Genomic DNA, 26,323 nt, shown 5'->3' on the forward strand with positions numbered 1-26,323 from the left:
ATGGTCTCCTGCAGGAGTGGTTGGTGCAGCACCTGCATGAAGCAAACCACTGCACCAAATAGTGCACAACTTAGTATTGAAGGTAACAACCAACTGGTGGTAGCTCAATTGGTCACTCTTTCTTTTTTCTTCTCCTCTTCAGAACAACTATGGCAAACCTCCAGGGTAAAAGTAAGCACATATCTCTGTTTTGGCTAGTACCCATTGCCCAGAGTCCCTATGGGACTGCTGCTATCCCCAGCAGTGCCGCCACTGAACCAGAGCAGTGCTGGGAGCACGTTGTGGAGCCCCAGGGCTCAGGGACACCTCTGTGTAGCCAAGACAATGTGCATTGCACATTAAAGTGCAGGTTAAAGGTTCTTACCTAAAGTCAGCTGCAACCAGTGTGTATTAAATACTTTTCCAGGGTTATTAACTTTTTTTTTTTTTTTAAGACCCCCACAGGACTCAAGCCTTGCTAATTTGTATTTATAAATAAATTCTCAACTTATTTAGAGGAATATATTCTGAGGAAGCCCTTGGAAGTTCACTGCAGAGATTCTCTGCTGGCTGCTAATACAGAGCTGCAGGTAATGAAAAGCTCCAAGCCAAATTTTCTATAATAATTAAAGGAAAGAAAAATGTTCAGGTTCTGGAATTTTATATGTAGAGTACAATTCTAATCTTGAATATTTCTCCTATTCCATGCCATCTTGGCTTCTGCATTTATAATCTCTCCATAACTGCTGGATTTAATTTGCTTAGTTTGCTGGAAAAAGATGAGAGGTTTCCCTTTCCCCACATGACTGCATCAGGTTTATTTAAACTATGATGCAAATAATGATGAATTATTCACTTCTCTTCTTGCTCATGAGTTATTCACAGACATATTTTTAGGAAGTAATTTGTAGTCCTTAGCCTTCTTTAGTTTCTCCTCGCTGGGAAGCCCAACGAAATATTCCTCAGCAGATTTTTCTGCAGACTTCATTGATTCACTCTTTGTGCTGCCCAGGCCCAGCTGACTGGTCACCTAAGTTTCAGTGTGTGGTCTCAGATGGCTGATGGGTGATGGCTGGTTTTGATCATGAGATAAAGGATGACTCTGTAAGGAGTGATATTTTCCATGCAGAAGTATTCTGGATCCTACACAAATGTAGGCTTTGCAAAGACCAGCTCAAACCTCTCTGAACATCCATACTACCAAAGGTTAGTTAATCAAGGGCTATTGCAGAGTAGACAGAAAGGTGCAGAAAGTTGAGGAAAGCAAATGTCTGTTCTGATACCAAAGGAAGTCTTCTGAACTCACTGAATTCACTCCAGCCTTGCTCTAGTCCAGTTCTCCTGTTTTGACCTAGGAAGAAACTCAGTCTGCCTCTGTCAGCAGAGAAAATGCAGACGCAACCTCTTCCTGCTTGCTTGGTCTACAGCTTGTTAGGAAGTGATTCAGCTGAATGCTGCAATGACACTACTAATTATCAGTTTTTCACAGTACATCAGAAGTTAGTTTTCTTATGGAAAACCTTACTTCACCACTTTTTATCCTTCCTACCCACAGTCTCTGCCTGAAGGCTGTAATTCTCTCCAAAACCTATCAGTTTGGTTCCCTGGCCAACTGAGAAAGTTAATTAGCTGTTTTCTGCTTCTTCTGTGCTTGTGTCTTTTTCTGGGATGGCGAAGAAGCCAGAATTTGGATGCCTGAGTGATAACATGAGCATCACAACACTGCCAGCTGTCTCTGCCACCGTGCTTCTCCATGTACGTAAGTAGGTTGGCTGCTGAAAACAAGCTTTGCCATTTCCCCTCCTTGATCCCACCCAAACCTCAAAGCTCCATAAGACCCTGGAAAACAGTTGTCCATAGTTCGGGGGAATGCAGAGCTCCCTGTGCCCATCCCTGATGTTGCCCAGTGTTGAGGCACTTGTGCTCCCAGCCTGGGTGGTCATGGGGTTTGCTCCATACACCAGGGGCTGCAGCAGTTAGGACAGCAGGATAATCAGAGGGCAGGCCAGAACTGGGAGGGGCTGCTGGTCTGATGTGAGGGTTCCATACCCAGCTTAGGAGGACCATGAGGCACACACATTTGCCACAGCTACAGACTTTTGGCAAGTTCCAGTGCATTCATGAAATTACTGAGGAAAAAAGAGTAGTTAGCAAAGACCTGCATGGCTTTTCAGCCTCAAAATTTGCTCAGTAACTGAATTTGATCCCTGCCAACAAAGATAAAATCTACCTGGTTTTAGTGTGAGAAGCCATTAATGCCCGAGGAGACTTTAATAACATCAGAATATATTCATAAACTGATCCTTAGTGATTTTTGCATGTTCATGTCTATATCTAATGTATTCTTCTACCTTCCCTTCTTAGGGACATGTATCGCAGAGGGGCTGTCATCCTCCTTTTGTGGTGGAGCCACCACACTGAGCAGTAAAGGTACCCAGAAGGGAAAACAACATCTGGAAAGGTTTTTATTCCAAGTCCCAATTTCATGGATTAGTCTGAAAGTTGTATTATCTATTCTGCCTGAGTGGCAGCTGTTTATAAGCCTTGAGGGAGAAATACTAAATATCACTTTCTCTTTCATAAGAAAGATGATCTTATTTATTTGAACTGGGTTTTATTCTGTGCTTTTTATATGCCCCAAAGCACCAAACATTACTTCAGCACTCCAGAAGTGTTCTGCCCTGTGACTTTAAATAACCCCACCCTGAGAGTCTTGACACACTTCAATATGACATTTCAATAGCACTTTGTGCTTACATGGTAATTGAGATCTCCAAAGTCCCCTAACAGAACATGGTACGACTTCATCCCCTGTAAAAATGATTGACTGTCCCAGCGATACCCTAGCTACTCTTCATAATATTCCTGTGGGATATGTAATATTCCCAAGGAATATGTCAGAAAATCTAAGATTTTAAAGCACAAACCTTCAAAATGTTTTTTGTATCATGTATTGAAGTGTACCCCAGTTTTCCATTGTTTTAAAGCTGTTGCATGTGTTCTCTTCATTTTTCTCAAAAACATGACTGAGACCAGAAAGGGAGTGGCATCACCAATTTATTCACCATCTTAAACTTATTTGGATAAGACTTGCAGTGAAAAGTCTCCCAGAGAACAACATAGGCCAGAAGAAAGATGAAAAAAGCAAAGGTTTTGATCTGTGTTTTAAAGGTGGGCCATTAGTATGACTGGCCTTGCTGTTCAAAAATGTTTGGTTTGTTCTGGTTCCTGGTCCTGTTTTCAGCTGAGGGAACCAGCAGTAAGAGATGTCAGCAAGCCCCAGGCCACGCAGCAGTTCAAATATCTGAGCTGAGCTCAGAATATAGTTTTTACCTCCCAGGGCTGTGGTGGGACATGACTGCCTCTTCTGTGTTATCAGAAAAGCCCATCACAGCAACCCGTTTAGCCCAAGACAAACAGATATAAATTCTTCTTTCTTTTAAGTCCTTTCTAGTTCTCTGTCATCAAACATTGATTTAAAAATGGATATTTAGCTTTCTTGGGCAGAACAGTTTTGGATATTTGCAGTCCTCTGAACTTGCTCTCTAACATTGGAAAGTGACAGTGCTAGTGAATTGAAGCCTGTGACAGACTTTTTAATAGGCAAATAATACTGCCAGATTTACCTGCTGACAATGGAGTTGATGTTAATAGAAGATGGTGTGAAATAAGGGAACTTTTGGGGTCTTTTAATGTTAAAAGCCTGCAGCATGTAGGGTTTTAATTTACAAGTTCCACTTACCATCTACTTGTCGTCGGGAGCCTGAGGCTTGCAAATGGGTAAAAATGGATAAAGCAGTTAAAAAGGTGCTGAAGCATTATTAGGTGTGGAGCAATGAGTGAAAATATTCTGTGCAATTGCCACACTAGCTGGGCACAGAGGTACAGGCTGCCGGTCATTGCCAGCTGGCGACAAGGCGCTTAGTGGGAGATCCACGCCTATCTGAGCATGTGTTCGCAGGGACTACAGGGTGGCAGCCTTAAGCTTAGCTGTATGCCAGGAGAAACCGGCAGGGATCAGGAAGCCATTCTTAACAAGACTGGGCTTATGTACATTTTACATTTTGTCACCGGTTCTTCTTGGGAAGCTAAACTCAATGCAGGCGTGCTGGAAATACACTCCTTAGCGGCGCCAGCCAGCCCTCCAGCTGGCACCGCTGTGCTGCGCAGGGTGGCCTGAGCCTTTGGTTGCATCGGTACCGTGAGATTTCAGGAAGGAGGAACTGTGCTTCCCTGCTTCTGCCTGCAGACAGCAGAAAAAGTCACAGTGTCTCTCGCTGGGGGTTGGCGCAACTTGCAATAGTGCCAGATACAACAGGTTTTGCTGTTCTTTGGGTTTGGTATTCCTGGGAGATGTGAAAAGAAAGGGCAGGGGGGACCATCACATGTATTTAAATTAACAGAAGCTATTTGGCTCCTTACATGAAGGACATGTCCGAAAACAGGCACATCAGACTAACGGGGGAGGCAATTTGACAAGAGGGAAAGCACTTAAAATAATGGGATTGCTTCATAGTGAACAATGAGGTCAGGGTTATGAAGAAGCCTGAACCAGGTCAGAGCTCCTCATTTCAAACTAATGAACCCCTTGGTGACAGAGGCTGGAGTTTCTTGATGAAGGGGATAGACCATTTGCAGCAAAGCGGTGATGTCAGTGTCAGTAGCAGCACAGAGAGGTTAAAGACGGTAATTTAATTCACTTGGGCAAGCGTCTATCACCTTTCTGGTCAGGAGCGTCTACACAAATTCCTCTTCTAGGTTCAAGTTCAACATTTTATCGTCAAAATATCAAGGCCAAATAGAGTTCAGTTTTACATGCTCACGTAAGAAGTTCACCTTTTATTCACCAGAAACATCTTGTTTCATGGCTCATAAATATTAAACTAATATAAATGTAACCTCTGTGCTCTCAGGGCTGATCATGAGTGACTGAATTTAAGAAGTACAATTTCTGAGCTGCAGTCTCTTTCTCTGTTGTTACCATCCTCTGCTAGAGGCTGAATGAAAGCACCAGCACCTGTGGTCAGCTCACGTTCAGAAATGACCACCCCACTGATTCCCACCTCCCCTCCTCTGCCTCCCCAGTTGTAGCAACTCAACAACATGAATATCCCAGCCTGACTTTGTGAGCTTTGAAAACAATAAAAATGCAAATGTCTTCAATGCCCCATCCACAAAAGCCATATTCCATATAGTGTGACAGCATTACTGGTTTCTGTGGCATTGTGGCCACATCAGTGCTGCCATGTCCTTCTTCAGTAATTCGTTAGCATGCTGCTGAAAAGCAGCACAGTCTAGAAGTCACCAGTAACAGAAATGTCCAAGTGATTTTGTGCTATAACTTTTGAGATGAAAAACTTGGCTGGGAAAAAACAGAAGTCGTAAGTCTATTTGCCTCACCTACTTACTGTGTGCTTATCTGGAACAGTTTGTGAAATTCTTTGGAAACCTAATGTATTTAACAGATAGAGGCCAAGACTCTCTGTGAGCTCGCCAAAAGCAAACTTTAATTCACAGTCCTGATATCATGGGAAAGCTATACTTCCAGTGGTCTGATGTAAGGCTTTTCTGACATTTGTATGTTGAAATACAATTCAGTCCCATATTTAAAGAGGGGAGTGGGGGTGGGTGGGTGGAACTGAAAAAGAAAATCTCTTAGGAAAACTTCGAGGCTGATGACCAACATTTAAAAGTTACCCCGATCATCCTCATTTCTTCTACTGGTCTCTGCGAGAAGTTCTTAGATTCCCCTTTTGTGCAAAGAAAGATATATATAGTTGGTTCTGAACCTTGAAAAATCAAGTTTTTCCAGGTGCTGAATGTCCTCAGCTTCTGTGTTTTCTGTCTGCCATCATACGACACCTAAGAAATAGTAGATGTGCTTCTCAGTGCCACCAAGCACACCATGCTATTCTAGCTAGAAATCTGTGCTAGCTCTAAGGCTACTCCTACTCCTCCTTCTTCTTTCTGCTTTGCCTCTCTTGCTGAGCACCTTCCTCAGTCTCACCCGCTACATATTGTATACAGAGATGGGACACAGAGCCTGCTGCCTGCTTCAGATTTCAAACATGATGCTCATACCCAGAGAAGACCACAAAGACAACTGAGTAGATGAGCAGAGTGACAGAAGGTGAAATTAGCAATAACAATAATAAAAAAATATTAAAATCCGTCCTGTAAATCCGCAGTGGCAAAAAAAGGCCTGGCAGGGGTCGATGATATCCTTCATTGGAGAAGGTGCCTCAGGCATTATTAATGCTCTCATGCTGCTGATGGCAGGTGTACAAAACCAGAAAGTGATGGGAGCATGAGGCAGCTCTGCAGAGGGAAGCTCAGTCCTCCAGCCGAGCTGCTGAACCTCACCAGCTAGCAGAGACCTTGCACTGTAGTTGAGACATATAGGATGTGCCTGGTGAAACTTGTTATCTCCTCTTAGACAAGTGGGGTTGAGTACCTCTCCAAAACAGCCTCTCCGAAGCTGGCCGGCCTGTTTGGGGTGGCACAGAAATGTGCTCAAAGGGAAAAGCTGGAGAAGGCATAGGTGGATATTTTGCTATCACAAGTGACTCAGTCTTTGCACAGGAGGGAATCTTGAACCTTATTCAGAGCACCTCTGCTATCAAAAGCAGATTAGAGCCTCTCCCCATGCTGTCTTGATAAGCCTTTCAGTTTGCCTGGATGAGCATGGCATTAGGAGGCTGACAGTGCTGGAGGGTCTGTTTTTCTGATGAGGCAGGAGATGAAGTCCTGCCTGCCTGTTGTTATTCAAGAGCTGATGGCACTTTCTGTGCAGAGAAAGCCAATGACTCTTGCCCTGTGTGAACGTATTATGTTCCACTTCAGTTTCCATGGCATTTTACTGTTCTTGGCCCAAATAGTTTTCAGTCCTTGTGAAGGCCACAGTACTGAATAGCAAACCATTTCAGCCCAGACATATCAGTATGACAGGACCTGTGATGAAACTTAACTTTGTGCTCATTTAACAGAGTACATGTGTCTGTGAAGAGTCACCATGGCTGTGGTTTGTATTCAAAGCTTTATAGTATGCTGAGAACAGCCCCATCAGGCTAGACACAAGAAGGTACCAATATGTCTAAAAGTCAGAGGCTGCAACACACAATGCTGAGATGAACAGTCCAGGACCTGGAGCCTTGCATTAGACACCTGTGTGCGTGGGAAATCCCATGCCTCTGGCAGGGGCTCCCAGGCCAGCACGCTAAGCAGATGGCCTACACTGACCGAAAGTGTAGCTGAGCCTAGGGGTGTACTTGTGGGGCAGTACGGTGGCACCTCTATCCCTCAGGAGTGGTGGCATTCATGGGCCAGAAGCTGCTTCTCTGGCTTTCCCTTCAAACAAATGGACAGAGGTCCTGGGGGCGATGGATACAGCTGTTTCCCCAAGAGTTGCCTCTTGCGAAGGCAAGGTTTCATTCCCTCATTTGTCTGGAAGGGGCCAAATCCACACAAATTAGGAAGGGTAGACTGGAGGTCAGACATGGCACGTGTGGGTCTGCCTCCCTCTTAGCTGAGGTCTCCTGCCTCCTACAGCAGTGATGGGAGGAAGAGGGGTCTGGCCACCAGCTATTGTAAGAGAAGCTCCTGTTTTTCTCTCATCACCTGGTTGGAAGAGAAAGTGATGTCTGAGTGTGCAACACGAGTTAAGCATGTTATGACACCACCTCTCAGATCAGCTGTTTTGTGGATCATAGTTAAAGGTCTAGTTTCCCCACAGGGATCACAGCTGGGCATAGGCCATGCTCAAGGGAGGAATATTTGTGAAAAAAAAAAAAAAAAATGATCTCTAGGCATCTGAGGCACTCAAGTGAGGAAGAAATCACACCTCTGAAGTCAGCAGTCTGGGTGCCTCCTGGCCAGATGAAGATCTTTTTAATGGCAGTTTTAGATGTGCAGAGAACTGGTGCTTATCCAGACCTTCAGGATTATCTTGATACAGCAGGAAGTTTCCTGGTGTCTTTTAAAAGCATTTGCCTCTTCTGTGTCATAGAAAATGATATTTGATAGAAGTGACAATCCACATGATCTTTTTGATCAAAGCAGCATGTATTACTGTTTAATGAAGCTTGTGACTCAAGATTCTATAAAATATGCTTGGATTTTGCATTACAAGATCCTGTAATACAGGAATCAGCTTACTGTGCACACAGGAGAAAAGCTTCACTCTGGGACAATTTACAGATGTTTTGGAAGAGGATTTGCTAGAATTTTGCTTTGAAACAAGGCCCTTGCTTGTGTAGCAATTTTTATTGGCAAGTCCATCCCCAAATGTGTTGTTTTATCATTATTTTCCTATTATTCACACTGAAAGCATATCACCATAAAAATATTACTTGTTCCAGTATATAACTCTGTTACTAAGGTTACTAGATGAGATCTGTTTGGAATGATTTACAGCTCCTAAGTACACTTTCCTCCTCCAACAAACTGACTGAGAAGAAGAATCTGCTCTAATAAATTAACCATGGTAAACGCGGACTGACCTACAAATTAAGAAATGCAAGGTTAAATACAAACATCAATCAAAGGCAAGAACTATAAATAGGTAATGAACTGAAGAAACAATGCCTGCAAAGCAAAAGGCTCCTGGAGCTTTCATGTTTGCTGGCAAATGTTGTTTAAATACTCTGATCACCAAAGGAGGATACGGCTTGCATGCATTCAGAGGAAATGTTGTTGTGTGGCAGGAAGCCTTGTCAGCTCTACCTAGAATAAGTCAAGAAAAATCCCAACATCCTCCACAAAACTTTGCAGGGAAGTTCAGCATAGCCAGGGCTGTGACCTGACACACGGTATTGCTGCCCTCCCACAGATGAGAAACTGCTGCTTTGATTGTGCATTTTCCAGTACTTGTCCCCAATGGACCGAAACTGCCCTGTGGTGTGATGAAGAGGGTGCTGTGTCCTGAAAGAGCACCTGATGTTTTGGGGCACGCTGGCAGCTATGTCTGGGTCTCCTCCTGCTCCCTTTGGGAGCAGGTCTTTTTAAACAGCTACTACATTTGGCACCATTTTTCACTTATTTTCGTTTTGTGCTGTTGGTGAGGTCGGAAGCTGTATTTTACAAATGGATGTCTTCTTATCCTTCAGCTGGCAGGTGAAACTGGAGTCTGTAAAAGTGGGTGCAGTCATTAACACTGAAACATAAATTATACAGGCAAACACGCAGATCTCTGTGTGTCATCACAGGTCTATTCCCTTTGGGGCAGTCACACTGACACACAGTGAGTGAGGATCCAGCCTCATATGAATGGGGCCCTTCCAGGCACACATTTTGGTTTTGCAGCATTGGCATTCCAGTTTTGAAAGGCAGGCCCTAGAGCTCTCACCTGAAGTGTGCTCCCTTCTCTGGAGCCTTATAATATGACATCAAAGGTTTTGGGAACACCCTGCTTCATTGGAAACATGATCCCCACTGGAGGTCTCTGACCCTGCATGGTGGTAATTAATGGATAGACAGATGCCCTTAGAGATGCAGAACAGCCCCTAGGGAGGTGAGAAGCCTAGGAAATGTTCTCTGCTAATTAAAATCCCGTTTTCATGTAGCCTGCTCTGGCAACAGGGAATATGGAATGTAGCACTGGAAAGAATTTAGAAGCAGATTTAGAACTGGAATTGTGCTACTTAAATGAGAGCATTGTCTTTCATAACCACAGAGGAAGACGGAAAGGATGTGGTTTAATTAGGCCACCAGTGTAATAATTCAGCTAGGAGTGCCATTTGGAAGCATTTACAACACACACACACACACACACACACCCCTTAAGCCTCTCTCTCCTTTGTAGGGCTGTGTCAGCTCTGTCAGGGCACTGAGGGTACAGGAACAACTTGGTTGAGGTTGGAAGATGCCCTTGGTCCAAACCCCTCCATGCTCAAAACAGCAACTGCTAGAGCAGTTTGCTTGGGATCAGGACCGTCAGCAGGTTGCTCAGGACTATGTTCAGTCAGGTTTTGAATATGTCCAGGGACAGACTCCACAATGTCTCTGAGTAATTTTCCTGATGTTTGACCTGCTTCACAGTAATTTTTTTTTCTTATATTTAAATTGATTTTGTTGTATTTAAATTTGTGCTCATTGTCTCTTGTTCTGTCACCAGGTACCACTAAGAGTCTGGTGTCATCTTCTTTACAGCCTCCCATCAGGTACTTATACACAGTTGTAAGATCTCAATGAGCCATCTCTTCTCCAGGGTGAACAGTCCCAGCTCTCTCAGCCTCCCCTTGTATGTCAGAAACTTGGAGGCCTTTACCACTTTTGTGGCCATTTGCTTGACCCACTCCAGTATGCCCATGTGATTTTTGTACTGGGGAACTCAGACCTGGACCCAGCACTCCAGTTTGTCTCACTGGTGTTGAGGAGAATCACCTCCCTTCACCTGCTGTCAGTGCTCTTTCTAATGCAGCCCAGGATGCTGTTGCCTTTCTTTGACGTGAGGGTGCATTGCTGGTTCATGGTCAGTTTGTTGTCTATCAGGACCCCAAGATCTTCCTTTGCAGAGCTGCTTACCGGTTGGTTGGACCACATTCTATACTGGCGCATGGAGCTAGTCCTCATGATGCAGGACTCTGCATTTGCCTTTGTGGAACATGGTGATGTTCCTGGCAGTCCATTTCTCAAGCTTATCAAGATCCTTCTGAGTGGAAGCGCATCCATTTGGTGTACTAGCTGCTCCTCCCAGTGTTGTGTCATCTGCCAATTTGCTGAAGGTGTACTCAGCCTAGTCATCCAGGCCATTAATGTAGATGTTAAACAGTACTGGCCCTGCTGTCTATCCCTGGGGTACATTGCTAGACTGGCTTGCCACTGGACTTTGTGCTGTTGATCACAACCTACTGAGCAAATCAACCGCTTTTCAGTCCAGCACACTGTCCACTTATCTAGCCTGTATTTTATCGATGGATCAGTGAGGGTGTTATGGGAGACAATGTCAAAAGCTTTGCTAAAAACAAAATGAACACCACACAGTGCTCTTCCCTCAAGTCCTGTTATTGTAAAAGGCTGTCAAGTTAGCTGAGCCTGATGTGCCTTTCGTAAATCCGTGCTGACTAGTTCAAATCACCTTCTCCTTCAGGTTTTTTGGACATGATTCCCAGAAGGATTGGTCATCACCTTCTGAGGGCTTGTTAAAGTGAGGTTGACAAGCCTGTAGTTTCCCACAGCACACTTCTTTTCCTTCTTGAAGACTAGAGTGACATTTACTGTCTTCCAGTCCTCAGAAACCCTTTCTGGTCACCATGACCTTTGAAAGATTATCAGGGGTGGCCTCACAATGACATCATCTAGCTCCCTCAACACTCATGGGTGCAACCTTTCAGGTCCTAACTTGTTTAATTTTTTTTATGCTCCCTAATCTGGTCCTTCCTCCAGTGAGGGTAAGTCTTCCTCACTCCAGACTTCCCCACTGGGTTTCCTGTAAGCAAATCTCACCGGTAAAGACCAACATGAAGAAAGCATTAAGTACCTTGACCTTTTCCCCATCCTTTGTCACCAGGACCTGCCTCATTCAGCAGTGGATTCTACGTTTTCCCTAGCCTTTCTCTCAGGGTTGGAGGAGCCTCAGCAGTGTCTCCAGTACATGCTGGGTCTCAGCAAGCAGCAGAACTCCCTAGACAGCAGGTCAGGTCAGCAGATGGGAAACTCCATCTCCTGCAGCAGGGTGTCTCCCACTGCGATGGCTCCGATGGAACTTTATGACCCCAACCAGTCCCACCAGGGACTCTAACCCATACCTTCCTCCCATGGGTCCAGGAGCCTCACTTAAGCTCATGCCCAGGAACTGTGTTCTGGACTGAGCTATGACACAGGTGGGCCTGTGCCCAGGCCTGTCCTTTGCTGTCCTGACCAAGCTTCCTGGATGGACCTTGGACCTTTTGTTGTAGGTGATGCTGCCTCCAGTCCTGTCTTCTGGATGAACTTTGGGCCTGCATTACAGATAGGTTGTAGGTAGCTTTGTCCCCAGTCCTGTGTCTGACCCCGTCTCCTGCTTCCAGAATGAGCCCTGGAGCTGATTCAGTGCCAGCACCTATCTGACAGTCATCAGATGATAGGAGAAATGTCACTGTCACCTGCCTGCTCTGCTAGGGAACAGTGTGACTGCACCCCATGGGGTTGAGGGCACTGATTGTGCTCGGGTCACCCTTGGGTTCCAGCTTGTCCCTCCTTAATGGCTCAGCCCTGCTCTTGGTGCTCGCTGGCAGCCTGAGCCAGCCCTCTGGTTCCCTCAACCAGCTTCATCCTCTTTCTCCTTTGTGAGGTTTCAGGAGAGGTCCCTCTCCATACGAGCGTGTGTTCTGAGTGTAAAGGTACTGTAACAAACTGTACACTGGATTACAGGAGACTTCAGGTCACACATGGCTTCACCCAGACATTACTTTCAATTCCTGGCAACTGAACATACTTTTGAAAGAAGAGTTTTTGCCCTAGAGATTTGCCACAAGGTGTTGCTGCTAGTTAGTTCTGTTTCTCCTCCACTCCACCTCCCTAGCTGAGGTCTTAGAGACTTAATTTCCTCACTGTTATCAACTAAAAGCACATCTGCTTTCTGATTCACTTAAGATGATTTTTAAATCAAGCTGGTGCTGCACATGATTCTTTGTAATTCGTACACTCTGACTTATCACCTTGGAGAAATTCTAGGCATGCCCTAAATCCTGATGATTAAGTCAGCCTTTTAATAATACCCCAAATCGCTTCTATGCAGGTGTACAATAATAATTTTATGAGTCAGTTTCTTGGCTTCAGAAAGGTGTAAGGAGAGGTGTGAGCCTGTTTCGGAGCGTATTGCTCTTTTTAATGCCAGCTGAGAACCATCTTGTCATGAAGGCATTGCTGTATGGCACCAAGGGGGTCTGTCTTCCTGTTCGCCCCTTGCCAGCTGCTAAAATATCTCCTTTCTTATCACTCCATTCTGGCCAATTTAGTGATCTTCCTCAGGAAACCAGTGGTCTGGTTGTGCACTGAGCAAACCACTTGTGTTATGCTTGTGTACCTGGGCACGGTTCCCTTGGCTCACTCGCATCATCTTGAAGTGGGATTTGGAAAGTCACTGAACCTGCTGTTCCACAGTACCTCTTGCATACGTGGGGATGGTGGCATCTTGTCTTTCCTTGATGTGACACTGTTCTGGATGTCAGTACTTAAAAGGAAGGGGGTTCCCCTTTCACCAGGGGAAGACAGTGAGCTCTCTTGCACGTTGCTGCAATGGAGTTCATCTTTGAGGTAATGGTGTGTCCTGTGAGGAGAGGCTGGTGCCCAGACCAGGCATGTGAAATGTTGTCTCAGTATGGCACTGTCCAGTCAAGGTTTATGTTTTTGATGATCCTTCCTCCCAGCATGGAGCTTTCTATCATTTGGGGAGGGGCAGAGTGGGGAGAGGAAAGAGATCAAGGGCTAGGTGGTTATCTGACGACTCTTTCTCCTTCCTCTTGTGAATCCTATGGGCTGAAGATCCATGTAAATCCCTTCTTGCTGAGCCCAACCTAGAAACTGGGGTTCTACCTGCCAACACCTACAGGTCAAGTTGTTCTATGCTGGGACAGCTCTTCTTGAGACACAGCTGGAAGGAACAAAAAGAAACCACAATATGCTGTGACCCAGCAGAGGGAAGTGCAGTCCCAGCATACCGGGAGCCTCAGTGTTGTCAAATGTTCCTCCTCTTCTACTCCATGTCTCCAAATGGCAGTTCAGCTGAAGCAAACTGAAGAAGACACATGATAAATGCCCCCGCCATGCACAGACAGCTGTGCTTAGTAACAGCTGTCAGGATGTGCTCACTGCTGACTTGCTGCCGAGGTAAAGCTGGAGAAAACGGTGACAGCTAAGAGGAAGCAGCGCTCTCAGATCAGGCAATTTAGATTCCGCCGTGGTGCCCGCTCACAAAGGCTTTACTTTCTGCTAATAGAAGATGTTCTGAAGGGGCTAAATCCCTCTCTTAATCTACTCCCATGCCCTCATAAATTCACGACAGCTGATGGGCATCTTTTATTCTAATGACTTTGGTCCTCAGATGATGACTTCTTTACCCACATGCCCTTTGGATTTAAACTACATTAACCAGCAGTGTTACTTGCCTGCATATTCGTCAGCTGTTACGTGTTTTAACTAAGGAACAGCACAGTTGAGTTCACACATTTGTTAAGTGACTTATGAAATTACAGAAAGACTTGTTCAGAAAATCTTAATGGATTTTATTAACACAGCACTAATAATTTAGTGCTTTGACAGAAAGAAAAGAGACAGCTTCTTCAGGCATCTTCAGCCTACTTTCTCCTGGGTCATAGGACAAAGTGAAGCAACCCATATACTCTGCTCAGACCTCACCTTGAAGAGGGAAATGAAAACACGGTTGAGCAGGTGTGTAAGACTTGGAAACCCATGGCCAGATTTCAGTGTGGTTGTGCTGGCAATGGCTTTCTCATCAGCCTAGATCTAGGTAATGGATCGGTCAAGGAATATCTATTTACTCCCACCTCTCTCTTTTCCTTAAATCTCTGCAATATTTTGGTTAGAAACTTGGCAGACAGTTACAACTTAGAAAGCTTTTTTTAGTGCAGAGTTGCCATTTCCTGGTCAACAACCATTCATCAGCAAAGAGAAGGTCATGTCCATCTGACATTACTGCCTTGCATCAGAACAGCGCTGCCCAGCCTCATTTCTCATTAAGGGTAAGGTCAGCATGACAATGGTGCATGCTTTGCTGTCAGGAGTTCTGAACTGGGTTCCCTTCCTTATCTGGTTGCTTTCTCCCGTGGCTCATTGTGGCACAAACACAGTCATAACATTTCAAAATGAGCAGGTGTGAAGATATCCACCTCTGCTATCGGGGTTGAGCCTCAGTTTTCCCACCTGCGGTTGCAAACGAAAGCTCTGTGATGCTGTAGGTTTAACAAACACAATGGTGAGGTGATGTTTAAAGCATAAGTGTTCTGGAGGAAGTAAATATAGGGTCAGGTTTGGGTCCTGACCAGACATGGCATGAGGACCACAGGAAGGCTCCATGTTAAAAGCAAACCATCTTAGCTGAATGATCAGACTACTCAGCTTTTGCAGTCTGTAAAAGTAGTTTTATATAAAGGGAAAACCTCTACAAAGTATAAACAAGATCAAAATGCAGCCTCATAATCTGTTACCTTGGTAAGTGCTGTGCAGCCCAGAGCTAGCTCTTCAGGAGTTTCTGAGAAGAAATGATGCAGCTGAAATACAATCTTCTAGGCTCGTAGACCACTGCTGCCTGTTAGTCACTAGATAAATTATTCTTCAGGACAGTTTCCTTTGCCAAAGGGAGCGCAGTGCTGTTGTCTGCGATATGCAGTTTCAAAAATGCAGGTTTCTGTTTGTTGGCTCAAGCTGTAGTTGGGTTTTTGTTGTTTCACTTGGGTTATTGTGTCTAGTTGCTGGCTTATGGGTGCAAAGTAGATGCCAGAGGAGAGTCAAATTTGATTTGAAGCTGTAATTAATTCTGCAGGAATAAAAATGCTTGCAGGAATATGACAACACTTTCCATCTGCAAGCAGTGATGTTAGGTTCTAGGAAAGCTAGAAATACATCATATTTACTCAACTGTAAAGCAATGGATTAATTTTCAAGGATATTTGTGAACAGCCGGAAGTCTCTGCCTATCACAGAGAAAAAGACACAGCCTGTATCTGAGTGCCTAGGCCCTGCTGAATTCCCTCAAACCCTGTGAAACAGTGTCAAAGGGAGAAATCTGCACCAATTATTTGGTTTGGTTTTTTGTGTCCTGCCTCCAAATAACACAGTAGTTGTTTTACCAATAAGCCTACAGGAACCCAGTAGGAATTGCATTCTCATGATATGATGAAGGACCAGGGCATGAGATCAGGGTGCAGCAGGCTTGAAAAATGGGAAGTGCTGGATGGGCATATCATAGTAAGAATTGTGGTTTGAAGAGATAGGATGATGGGAAAAAAGGAAACAGAGGGCCTAGAAGTGACATATATGCAAATTCCAGCTTCTTACTCATGAATCTATCCATGTTGGACAATAAGCAAAAAGGGGTTGCTGTGACAGCCTGCCCAAACTTTAGGCAAGCTGCCTTTCTAAGAGTAGTGTATGGCTAAGCAGGGGACATTCACTCGGTTCCTGTTCACGGGCAGGTTGTGGGATGTTGTTTATTCAGTTGCTCTTCCAATCATAAGCCAAGAACAAAAGATTGCATGTCCTTTATGTATATATTGTCACCATTGAGTATCCTCTGCTGTTGACTAGGTTTCACACTGCTCATTTGAGTTAAGCAAAGCTCATAAGGAGGAGGGCTCCAAGAGTTCCCTTGTGGACCTGCTCTGAGCTCTGAGTTTCCATCCACAGTGAAACAAGGCTTGTTCACGGGCTTGAAACAAGGTTCATACCAAGGAAAGTCCCTTTTCTGCTCTAGCCCTCAGCTCCCCAAACTCTGTGGGCCACCCTGCTGAGTCTGAAAGTAGAGGAGATCCTACAGGCAGACTGATATGGCTGTGATATGTGCACCAAGGTGATGGTGATGATAGTACTGCGACTTCTCTCATGAAGTTCTTTAAAGGCAAAATGCTCAGTGTAGATAAATAAATAGTGACAGCGGTTATCTCAGTCACCCACTGTGTGGAGAATTGCTTGTGATGGTGTCCCATCACTCCATCCATCAGCTTCACCATGCTTTCGAAGATAACTTTGTTTTTTAAAAGCTAAAAATAGTTTTCCTTTAATCTGGGTTTTTTTGTCAACAGTGTAACACAATCCATGGGTGACTATATTAGCTTTGACACAAAAAATTCATGGCTGCAATGCCTTCCTCTAGAAAGAGGATAATATAGACATTTATCACTGTAAAGGTACTAATATACTAATGCTTTTGATTTAAAACTGCCATATTTTAAGTATCTCACATGAAAACAAGAGAACCAGTGTAGGAAGGAAGCTACTCAGCATCATGAATTGGATTCTTTGCTGGAATAACTCCTTTCACTTCAGTGACATCAGTGATAAAAACAGCTAAAATTTAGGCATCTGCAACCTAATTATTTTTTTCTGGAGGCTAGGACTTGGTGGTATTCTAATGATCTGAGGAAAGACAATAGAGGGAAAAGAAAGGCTTTGCTAAGCCATCCTGTGATAAAGATGTGCTAATAATTCAAGTTTGTTTACTTACCAATTGCATATAGACTACTGCCTTTTCAGCTCAAAAGGTGGAGTGATTAAACATCACTTGGCAACATTTTTCCTTTCCACTTCATTGTTTTAATTTGTCTCACCTCTAAGTATTATGTGCCACTTTCACCGTTTTGCCACTTCTCTGCATCCCTTCTGTGGATTTTGTCTCTACTCCCAAAGAGCTCCCCGTAAAACTGGAAGTTCAGTGTGGACTGATACAGATAGACTATTTCGTCTATAATTTCTTGCCCATTTTCTCTCAGTATCTCGTTATAAGATCAACAACTGTAAGACAAAGGCACGGTAACCTGCTTCATCCTATCCCAATCCTGACCCCATACCCCGACCTCCTCTGCAGACCAGTACTGCCCCCCACCCTCACTATTTCAATGTGTCTTCTCAGGCTGTCTCTTGCTCCTTGCAGGGTGCTGGCAGCCAGGCTGGTTCTTTGCTGGGATACAACATTCCATGGTCTAACACCCGGTGACATCATCCTCCTCTGACTGTGGGCCATGGCACTTCATCTGCTTTCAAGGAGTACAGCTCCCTGCCTCCTCTCCCCAGATGGCCTTCATCTTTCTGGAAGGCTGTTAGCGTTGTGTCCTTCCAGCTGCAGTTGTTGCAGCACATGATGCCTTCCCTCTTTGGAAGGGAGGGTTTTAGCTCCAAACCACCATGCTTTCTGTGTGTCTGCAGCTCACGGGTGGCAAAGCCCAGCCAACTGTCCATTGCCAGCAAGCTGTGCCAGAGAGCACCTGGTAAGGGCTGGAGCAGGGGTCCCCTCTTCTTCTCACCTCTGCTAAGCAGTGTCTTCAGTTAAGAGTAAACTTTGCCTTCGTGAGGTAGGAACTGTAAATAACATTGATTTTTATATTTTTTACATTGGTGATTTTCCTTGAGTGACCTTGTGCAAGGGCCACCTAGAAGACCAGTATAGTTGCACAATTACTGGGGTCATTTTTGCCCAGCAGAAAGGCTCAGGTTTTCTCAAAGGCAGATTCCTGTTATATGTCAGCAGAGTTGTCTTTTTTTTCAGGGAAAAAAAAAAAAAAAAAGCATCAGTGTACTTTCCTGTGAAGTGCTTCTACTCTGCACAGAGCTGAATGTCTTCCTTTCACTGGGATGAACCTGGTAACCTCTCCTAGTCAGAGGGTTGTAATGTCAGTGTGGAGTGAGAGCAAAATAGTAGTGATGTTCTATTTAAGTCAGAGAACTCTGCAAGCTGCTGGCTGTGCACGGACCTACCTCCAACCTGTCTCATTCTGATTGAAAGCTGCTACCTACCCCCTTTGCTCTTGGGGTCACACTCCAGGAGCTTGTACCCTGCCCCATGTCTTTCTGCTCCCTGCATCCTTGTTCTCGTTGAACAGGAGAAATACTTTCTGTCTGGGCACCTTGCCTTTGTGTCCTGTCTTATCTCTTTTCCTAGAATAACTTTAGATCTTCCCACGCTTTCCTCCTTCTTTGTACTATTTATCCACATCTGTTGATACTCATGTGTCCCCTGCTCCATCGTTCCTCTATGTGTTTTAATTAGGATGTCCAGCACAGCTTTAGTTCCTTTAATTTAATCATCTCTTATCGTGCTCTTCATTTCTCTTTCTCAGAACCTCATTTTTTGCTGCAAGTTCATTCTTCTTGTTGGCTCTTCAACTGTTAACAAAATGAGGTATAATGAGCATCTATCGAGATCCGTTTTCCATTTACCCATGAAACTGCTACGATCACTTTTGATTAAAATACAGTTGGGCCTGCATGGAGCCAAGGAATAATTAAAATGAACAAAAACTCACCTCAAGGCTTGTTTAAAATTCCACGTGAATCCAAATCTGTATTTCTGTAACTTTACCCCATGTCTACATTCTGTGCTCTTTTATAATCCACAAATCTCTTTGGTGTTAGGAATTCACAGACCATTTGTCTTACATTACCTGTAGTGCTAGGATAAAGCTGAAATATATAAGTCTCAATTTACCTCCCTAGAACTGAAAATTAGTCATCTGTAAGCAGTCAATTGTCTGATTACAGTGATCACCAACCAGCCACATCCTCATCTTACTTGCTTTGTTTTAGAACTGGAAATGATTGCATCAGCTTCATTTCTGCTGCGTGTTCTTACTCTATCTCTCTGCCTTTTTTCCCTCTAATTCACGTTTATTTTGAACTGAAAGTGAAGCATCATAGATTATCTATAAAATACAGCTACAACATAAGGTACAGCCCTTACAGAAACAACAGTGTGGCTGAACACAGATGTTTCTCCTCTACATTAGTGTACCCAAACCAAAGAGATTCATTATAACTCCTCGGTTGATAGGTTTGTATAATCCTCCTTGTGCTCATTTTTCTTTTGACTATTTTCCTCACTCCAGATGCAACACAATCTATCCAGTGCATCCTGGGAAGATCATCATCTTTTAAGGATGACTTTCCTACCACACTTAGTGACAGGTGAAGTCATTTCCTTGCAGCAACGCATCTGAGAGGTGGAGGGACAAGAGGGATTGGACCAAGTGCTCCAAACTGCACAGATTTCTCTTTATGTCAGACATCATAATTATGCGGTACATTCACTGGCTGCCAATGTTAGTGCCAGCATTGATCCTCTTTGGAAATTCTGTATTAAATTGTGTTTCAAAGGCTTAATGATAAGCTGGCTGCTGGTTTTGAAAGGGTTTTTTTTCTTTTTTTTTTCTATGGTCTGCCTTGTAGCTTCCATACAATACCATTACAAACTCCCCTACTCTAAACTCTGAACAAGAAGGAGCTAGAATGTGTTTAACTCCCCTTCCTTCTTTTGCTCTCAATTCTCAGACCAAAAAGGTGTCTTTTTCCTTATTTAAACTGCAGCTGCAAGTACATTTCAGATCACTGAAACTGAAGAATCCATGATTCTAGTATTCCCATTTCCCTACATGCTTCTGGCTGTCAAAGCTGCTAAGCAAGAACGATGTTGAGCTGTCCAGGTTCATAGGTAGACTTCGCCTCTGGCTTTCTTCACTGAGACTGCAAGCTCTTTTCACTTGAAGACCTGTGTTACAAGTCTGATCTCTGTTATCTGCTTAAAGTGAAACATTTCTTTTTCTCTCCTATATAGCTCTATGTGAACAGTTCCTCAAAAACCAACTTCTCTCTAGGTATTTTTCCCTATATTATACTTAGCTATTAATTGATTGTTCCCTAAAAATTAGCTAACTGTGATGACAAGGACACTGGGTAACGGGGAGCACATCCCTGTGCTGCCAAACACTGTCAATTGTGGCAATTTGTCTGTGTCCGTGGGTTCATGGTGGTCATCTCTGTCTTCGTGGTGGAGGGAGGTCCATCTGGCTGGTGACACCTGTGAGACGGCTCGTGGATACACTTGACAGGTAATACCTGAGCTGAGAGGTTTAGATGCTGCAACTCATTCCCAAAGAGCCTGCCTGTTGTAGGCTATGGAGAAATCTTTGTTACGAGATGCTGCAGCCTGGGGGAGAGAAGCAAGACTTGAGAGCTCTTAAAGCTGAAGAACGTGAGGTCTGAGCTCTGTTCTGATGTTGGTGTCACAAATCTGTCCTGTCCTGGATATGAAGTGTGGGTCTCTCGCTTGACTCCCACAACACATGAAGCACAAGAGAGGTTGTCCACACAGACGGAGGACAGAGGGTTGCCCAGAAGTTTGCGACAGGAGCCACACTGTCCTTTGCTCTGGCATGCAGGCAAGATGCATGCAGGCAGCCCCAGTATGCCTGTGTCAAATGCTACTGCACAGCACCAGCAGTGTGTGGTACCTTCAGCTGTGGGTGTGCTGTGGGGAGCAGCGCTGCAGCTGGCCTGGCAGGCAGCCCTGGAGCCTGTCCTTTGGGAGAAGGAGAGGTTCCCAACAGCTGGCTGACTGAGCTGATATCTGTCCTGTCCTCCTCATAGGGCAGGGGAGGGAAGAGTGAAGGGGAGGTTCCAACTCTGCTGTTGGGGAATGCAATTTCTCTGTTACTGGGGAATGCAATTTCCTGGTTCTTCCCATACTTATCAGGCACAGATTATTTCTGCCTTCAGCTTTAATGAAAAAATGATATCAAGAAACAGCAGTAGCAAATGCAATCTAGCATCACCCTGCAGCTATAGGCAAAACCAGCTATACCACCATGGCACTATTTAACTAAGCAGGGTCCTTTCAGAATGAATGCAGTGTGACTGAGCAGCGAGTTCACCATTTAAAGTGAAAATCAACACTTCCCAGCAGTGAGGTACATCATTAAACATTTTGTTGCGTGAGCCAGCACCACTTTTCTAAAAAAAGGTGTTGGGATGTTCAGCCAAATGAGCAATTCAGTTGGCTTAACTTTCCTGACCGCTTTCTAATTTGGTTTTAATGAAGATATAATTAAGAGGTAATGTCAGTAGAGCAGAACATTGTCACAGGATAATGGTCTCCTGCTGCTGCATAAACAGTAAATGCAGTAAATACAGAAGGAAAACCGGAATGTTTATTTTCAAAACAGGCGTCATTGATCCTGGGACACTCTTCTGTTTTGATACCTTTATTTCAGTTTTGTCAGAAGAATGAGGGGCAGCAGACTGAATCTATTTTGGCCTGCTGCCACTTCGCAGAAGTGGGAGGAAAATCATCAAGGTGGCTCTACTGCAGTGGGAACACGCTGCTGCTAATGGCAGTGGCTCATGGGTTAGACTCGCAATCGCTCACTTTAACCTGATTGTCCGATGGCATTCATGCTGCCATAGGGAATGCAGCAATTGAGAGCCTCAGTCAATCGGCACAACAGAACACCTTGGCCATGATAGTACTGTTTATGAAAGCGAACCTCTTTCAGGAATCAGCCTTTTTATTTTTTGACTGGTTGGAACTTATGATGTTCGTCTTTTCTGGTGAATAACGTCTGCCTTCCAGCATTGCAACAGCAGAAATAAGGATTTTATGTTCCAGCCCATATCGTTCACCTCCACTACAATTCAGGCTGCAAAATAATTTCCATTCCAAACTTCAGCTCCCATTTTTCTTCTAAGTTTTGCAAAACTTCTTTGGGGAGAAATTCTCTTCGTAGGCATTTAAGCCAAGTAATAGCTTTAACCATTTTTTGCATTATGAAGGCTGACAAGATATACTATCTCCTAAAGCTAAGACTGTTTTTTCAAGCAGAAAACTGCATGAAATAACTGCAAATGAGACTTATGCTAAAATATGGATAAATCTTGGAAGTTAAAACTTCCTGTGAAATTAGTACTTGCCGAAGAGAGCTGCCTTTGTTCTGTCTGAAATATTTGGTGTTTTGAATTTGCAAACTAGCAACAATTTAGAGCACACAGAACCTTCCAGGACACCCAAGGAATAATATTTCTTATATAGTGCTCTTCACCAATAACTTGCAAAGCATTTTATGCTGCTCAGAATGAGGGCTAGCCAGATATGGGTTCATGAAAAAATATCAAGGGTTTTTCCATTTTGAAGTAGAGGAAAATCCAGCCTTTCAAAGATGCTAATAAAAAATGAGACCGTTAGCACACCATATGTTAAGCACATCCAAGCTGAGGGGGATTTGCCTTCGAGCCCAGAGTAGGCCCTGCATTTAAATGTGCCCTAACTACTGTGTTGCTTGTAGTCATTTTGCTCTTGCCTACAGAGATGTTCACACTGATGGGGATGAGACAGGAGACTCTGTAGGTTTGTGGCCGAGCAGTTGGCTGGAAGGTGGAAGCTGCATTTCCAAATCCCTCTTTTGGCTCATGCAAGTTTGATCTGGTCTGTTATATCCTGCAAGAGAATATGCTGACCCTTCATCCATCATTGCAGAGGGTGGATGCTCTTCACCTGCTTCTCCTTTGTGAACTACAACACTAACCTACTCCCTGTTGCCTTGCATGGAGCACCAAGCAGTTGTTTTCCATTTACTCTTCCAGAGCTGAGGCAGAACAATTTCTGTGATGAAATGGGACATCTCCCTCTGGACCAGAGAGACTTGCCTGCCACACAGAAATTGTTATGACAGGTACATTCCTAGGAAAGGCTTGTTTTGTCATATCACAGTTTTACAGCCAGAAATTATTTTACCAACCAGCTAAAACCCAAGTCAACATCTTAGCATCATCTTCTCAGACAGGAAAGAGTAGATATTATAAGCTAATGTGAAACCAATAGCAGAGCTGGGCATAAGACATGAGTACTCAGTGTCTTGTGCTTTCAGCACATTGCCTTACCCTTGGCTGGGGAGAGAAATTGCAGTATTAAAAGCAGAGAGTGTTCTCAGAGATAATGCTGTGAATCCAGAAGACTACATGAATGTAAGTGTCATGGGGCTGCATTTACATCAGGGTCACCCAGTTAGAATTTGACTTATGGTGTGCTGTGCAGTTTTGCACCCCTGCAGGCTTTGACCCTTACAGTCCCCATCATTTAACTGCTGATATGATCAAAGGAAGCTGGAAGAATCACATGCAGCAGTTCCTGTGTTTGTGTAGAGTTATACTCACATGGCCAAAGCAAATGTTAGAAAGTGAAAGGGACCCAGAGTAATGGGATCAGTTTGTCCTGAGCTGGCTCCTGCTGAGACACAGGAGAGGATCAGCTCCCTCAAACTGAGTCACTCCTCCACCAGCTCAGTTTAAAAGCTCCTGGGGACAGCAGGAGGGTATTGTCCATCTGGAAGCTGCTGGGAGGCCATCTATTTCCTTCCAAGAAAATGCTTCATACTGTTTACCTATGGTGTCAGGAACGGAAGGAAATAATGCAAGACTTTCCTATGCTTCCTCGGGTGAAAGTAACATGCTTTGTATGCTCTTTATACTCTGGAGGGCAAGAGGGGCCAATGCCCTGGGTCGTTCCCCTTAAGCAGGGCATGTGCACACTTGTGCAGCTGCGTTTGCCTTGCCCAGTTGAGAAAGGACAGTGGACCCAGAGGGAGAAGTCTCTGTCTGAGGGATGGTGCAAATAGTGGGAGGAAACCAGATGCTGTAATGCAAAGGGCACCCAAAGCTCCTCTCCCACTTTTCTCAGAGTGCAGAGAGACAGCTGTGGTGTACTGGGGGCAGGCGGTGGGCAGCTGTGATACTCCTGGTGCCATGGGCACCCTAAGAGGTCCAGCAGCTCAGAGAGGTGAGGAAATGGCCTGAGCAGCTGCCTGGGCTGTCCTCAGCCACCCAGGTAAACCCTAAGGCTGTGGCAGGGACAAGAGCAGCCCTGCAGCACTGGCCTTAACATGAGCAGCAAAGGGTGAGCTCTGCCTGGTCCCTAGAACATCCTATGCCTTCAGGATGTGCTCTCTGCTTCACACCACCAAAGGAATGTCACCAAAACAGGCTTACAGGGCTTTCTGCTTGAAAGCAAAGCTGGGAAAGGAAGAGCAAGAAGCAACACATTTCCCTTTAAAGGAATAGGAAACTCTGAAGACTTCCCCTCACCCTGTGGCAGCATTTCACTTTCCAGTGAAAAGCACTATAAATTTCACCTATTGGTAGAAGCAAAGATGTTTTATGGTTGTCCAGACTGAGTTATGATTGACTTAAAGCCTAACAAATCATTCCCTTGCTCTCCTCCCACTAGCATTTTAACCATGTTACCCACAGCGCCCACCTTTCCTTTAAAGATAACCAGGGTGGGAGGGAATAGCTGTCACCAGCATCTAATAAATGAATGAATTTTGAGCCATCCTATAATTTCCCTCTGCTTGGCTATAAGGATATGAGGAAAACAAGCAGAGCAGAAATCCCCTGGCAAGAAGCAGGCTGAGCTGTGCTCCTGAGCATCACAGCCATGCTGTCAGGAGACAGACCGCTCCATGGGAAGCTAGAGCAGCTGCTTCCTCAGTAAGGTGTGGGGTGCTGGAGGAAGGGACAAGGAGTCCACAGGACCCCCCCCATGAAGGGCGTTTTGACAAAAGGTGCTGCGCAACGCTGCATGTTGTGGTGGAGGGGACACAGTGGAGTATTTCCAGCAAGAGATGGTGCATTTGTACCAAATCAGTATGCACGCTGTTTTCTCTGTTGGAGTATTGTTGTCGTCCTTTATTACATTAAAGGGGAACATCTTTATCTCATGGTGATTTGGGTGGGATGTGACATTGCCTAATGTAAAAGGGGCCTGTAATATCAAGGAGACAACCGTGAAATAACGCATTACATACTGAATTGAACAGCAGGCTCATTTACATTCCTTTAATTTGGAAATATGAACATTCAGAAACCCTCTTCTCCACTTGCATTTCCTTATTTGGGAAACATGTAAACTACATTTATGATAATTTAGTATTTAACTGGTACAAGCATTGCAAATTCCAGAAGCAAAGGTTTCAAAATAGACAGGAGCTGTGCCAGCTTCCTTTGCAAATGCGTGTGGTAAAAGCCACCTCTGCAGATGACTCCAGCTTCTGGACCTGCACTGGCAAATGCTTGTAAAGCAGATGGGACGACTGGGGTGAGGCTTGCAGGGCTGGACCTTTTGTCTCAATCATGGTATAGGCTTATTGTGTGTGGCAGATGGATTTCATTAATAAACTCGGTGTATCAGCTCTTCTGCGGTGTGTGGTGTCATTTTTTGCAGCCTATGAGATCCCAGAATCGCAGATGAAAATGACAGCAAAGGACCCTTCGTAAGATCAGCCATGCTTGAATGATGCTGAGAGGCCTCTTCTGTGGTAATTCAACTGCTACGTTTTCCAGTCTTGCCTTGGAAACCTTCTACCAACAATGACTTGTGTTCCTTGCTCACCAGACAGTTTATTCTATTGCCTGTGTAAAGCCCTTATTATGAAGTCATTTCTCTTGTATCTAAATGGGATTGTTCCACTTTTAATTCGAGACCCTTTTGCCATCTTTGCTGCAGGGAAGGGCTATTCTAACGGCACACCAACACCAGTGCTCATCTTAGCGCTAGCTGGGGCTCCTTCCTGCCCTGTGAATCGCTTTCCGTCACACCCATCACCTGCAGTTCCCTTCACCGTTCCTGCTGCCCATCCTTAAGTCCTCTGCCACTTTTCAGTGTCCTTTTTAGAAAGTGAGGCTTAAAAATGCATGCTGTGCTACAGCTTCAGCCTTACACAGACTTCATGATGCTGCACTCATCACTCCCTTTTTGTCACAGGACAAATCCCTCTTTACTCTATAAACCCTGGCATAGCGATTGCTTTCCTTGCAATGTGAGCTCTTATGCTCTTCATTACCCACTATAACTCCAAGGTCTTTTCTTATATTA

General features: G+C 44.5%; 1 protein-coding gene across 1 annotated transcript; it reads left to right on the top strand.

Moving 5' to 3' along the window:
• Nucleotides 1-25,752, top strand: LOC308060840 (uncharacterized protein; the record flags this gene model as incomplete). Its single annotated transcript, XM_080380028.1, has 5 exons — nt 1-82; nt 496-569; nt 1,657-1,734; nt 2,344-2,409; nt 25,673-25,752. The coding sequence occupies 4 exons, from the start codon at nt 1-3 to the stop codon at nt 2,398-2,400; spliced, it is 291 nt and encodes a 96-aa protein (XP_080236154.1). The 3' UTR covers nt 2,401-2,409; nt 25,673-25,752.
• Between the last annotated feature and the right edge of the window lie 571 nt (nt 25,753-26,323).

The sequence above is a fragment of the Falco punctatus genome, assembly GCF_963210335.1.
Source record: "Falco punctatus genome assembly, chromosome: 3".
Lineage (NCBI taxonomy): Eukaryota > Metazoa > Chordata > Aves > Falconiformes > Falconidae > Falco > Falco punctatus.